The 2500-nt window shown below is 40.2% G+C and overlaps 1 protein-coding gene across 1 annotated transcript in view; it reads right to left on the reverse strand.

Annotated features, from left to right (window-relative positions):
• LOC145396334 (fasciclin-2-like) overlaps positions 1-2500 on the reverse strand; it is a 108669-nt gene that overhangs the window by 75999 nt on the left and 30170 nt on the right. Inside the window, exon 3 of the mRNA XM_080269733.1 lies at positions 593-738. Coding sequence (XP_080125859.1) covers positions 593-738 — 146 coding nt within the window. The remainder of the gene's footprint in view (positions 1-592; positions 739-2500) is intronic.

Consider the following 2500-nt stretch of genomic DNA (forward strand, 5'->3'; position numbering starts at 1 on the left):
TGTGTACGAGTCACACTGGTGAGAGAGTGTGTATTTGTGTGTATGAGTCACACTGGTGAGAGAGTGTGTATTTGTGTGTATGAGTCACACTGGTGAGAGTGTGTATTTGTGTGTACGAGTCACACTGGTGAGGGAGTGTGTATTTGTGTGTATGAGTCACACTGGTGAGAGAGTGTGTATTTGTGTGTACGAGTCACACTGGTGAGAGTGTGTATTTGTGTGTATGAGTCACACTGGTGAGAGAGTGTGTATTTGTGTGTACGAGTCACACTGGTGAGAGAGTGTGTATTTGTGTGTACGAGTCACACTGGTGAGAGAGTGTGTATTTGTGTGTACGAGTCACACTGGTGAGAGAGTGTGTATTTGTGTGTATGAGTCACACTGGTGAGAGAGTGTGTATTTGTGTGTATGAGTCACACTGGTGAGAGAGTGTGTATTTGTGTGTACGAGTCACACTGGTGAGAGAGTGTGTATTTGTGTGTACGAGTCAAAAAATAAAGACAAACATAGGCAGGTAGGTAGGTAGGCATGCAGGTAGGTAGGTAGGTAGGTAGGTAGGTAGGTAGATAGATAGATAAACAGCCAGACTTACTAAAACTCTCCACCATGACCTTTGCGGAGAGGCGTTGGTTTCCGGCATAGGTCGCCACACACTCGTACTCTCCTACATCTTGATCGCGCAGCTTTGAAATCACCAGGTCCAGTTTTCCAGGCCTGCCCTCGTCCAGGATATTGACCCTTTGGGGGGAGAGGGGGCTAGGGGTTTAAGAACTGATGATGATGATGATGATAATAGTGATGATAATTGTAATAATAATAATAATAATAATAATAATAATAATAATAATAATAATGATAATAATAATAGTAGTAGTAGTAGTTGTAGTAGTAATAGTAGCAGTAGTAGTAGTAATAATAATAACAATAATAATAATAATAATAATAATAATAATAATAGTAATAATAATAATAATAATAATAATAATAATAATAATAGTAGTAGTAGTAGTAGTAATAATAATAATAATAGTAATAATAATAATAATAATAATAATAAATGCCACTATCCATATATTAAACACTTTCTCTATAACAATGGATATAATTCTCCCTTAACAACGTCTCTTAAGCGATTTAGTCAACTGATATAAATCCTTATCACGTTTCCTACAAGTCTTTCACACTTACTTGGCTCAAATTTTCGTCCTATCCTTTCCATAGCACTTCTTCGTGACTAGTATCATAATCTAGAGTTAATATGCTAATTCTGGGGCAAGTGTGTGTGTGTGTGTGTGTGTGTGTGTGTGTGTGTGTGTGTGTGTGTGTGTGTGTGAGAGAGACTGTGTGTGTGTGTGTGTGTGTGTGTGTGTGTGTGTGTGTGTGTGTGTGTGTGTGTGCTAGCTCTAATCTCTCTCTCTCTCTAACTATATAAATGCAATGCTAGTCACGAAGAAGTGCTACCGTCTGGGCCATTTCTATTTCTCAGCAAAATCTCGAGAAATATTTACAATTTGGTTACCTACAGGCTGCTCGATCTCTGGCAGCCTCCCTATTGACTATCATACTCTTCTATAAGATTTAGATTTTGGTTACCTAAAGGCTGCTCGATCTCTGGCAGCCTCCCTATTGATTATCATATTTTTCTATAATATTTACACTTTGGTCACTTATAGGCTGCTCGATCTCTGGCAGCTTCCCAATTCACTGTCTTATCCCTGGGGTTAAACACACTCTACATGCTGCTCGATCTCTGGCAGCCTCCTTATTCACTGTCTTATCCCTGGGGTTAAACACACTCTACATGCTGCTCGATCTCTGCTAGCCTCCTTATTCACTGTCTTATCCCTTGGGGTTACATACACTCTCCATGCTGCTCGATCTCTGGCAGCCTCCCTATTCAGTGCCTTATCATTCTATAAAGGCTTCAACATGCATACATCAGCCTTGGTCACCTAATGGCGGCTCCACATGCTGCTCGATCTCTGGCAGCCTCTCAATTCAGTGCCTTATCTTTACACATGCCAAATGCCGATTTTGTCAGGCACTAATATTACTAATGCAGACTATCTATCTATTTATCTATCTAGACAAAACAGCCCAAGCATCTAAACCCACTAAGCCACCGGGAGTCATTTGATATGGTTACCACCCAGCGTAGTAAATGACAGCCTGGGTTTTTGGCTTGTCACTCACTACAGAGAGAGAGAGAGAGAGAGAGAGAGAGAGAGAGAGAGAGAGAGAGAGAGAGTGAATTTTCTTTCTTTTTAAATCACATCCTTAACACTTTCTTCTAATCGACTAATCCTAAAATTCATCCATCTAAATCTAATCAACATTCCTCTACTTTCTAAGCTCCATTGGCCTAACGCAGCAGCCAGAGAGAGGCACGACACAGAAGACACAGCCGACGAATATATATATTATTAATGTGAGGAAGAAAGAAACAAAGGCCGCAACTCCTACTACTACTAATAATAATAATCCCATAAGGGGTGGCCAC

This window comes from Coenobita brevimanus, chromosome 36 (genome assembly GCF_032717465.1).
Source record: "Coenobita brevimanus isolate Jiangsu-jjx chromosome 36, ASM3271746v2, whole genome shotgun sequence".
NCBI classification, from domain to species: Eukaryota; Metazoa; Arthropoda; class Malacostraca; order Decapoda; family Coenobitidae; genus Coenobita; species Coenobita brevimanus.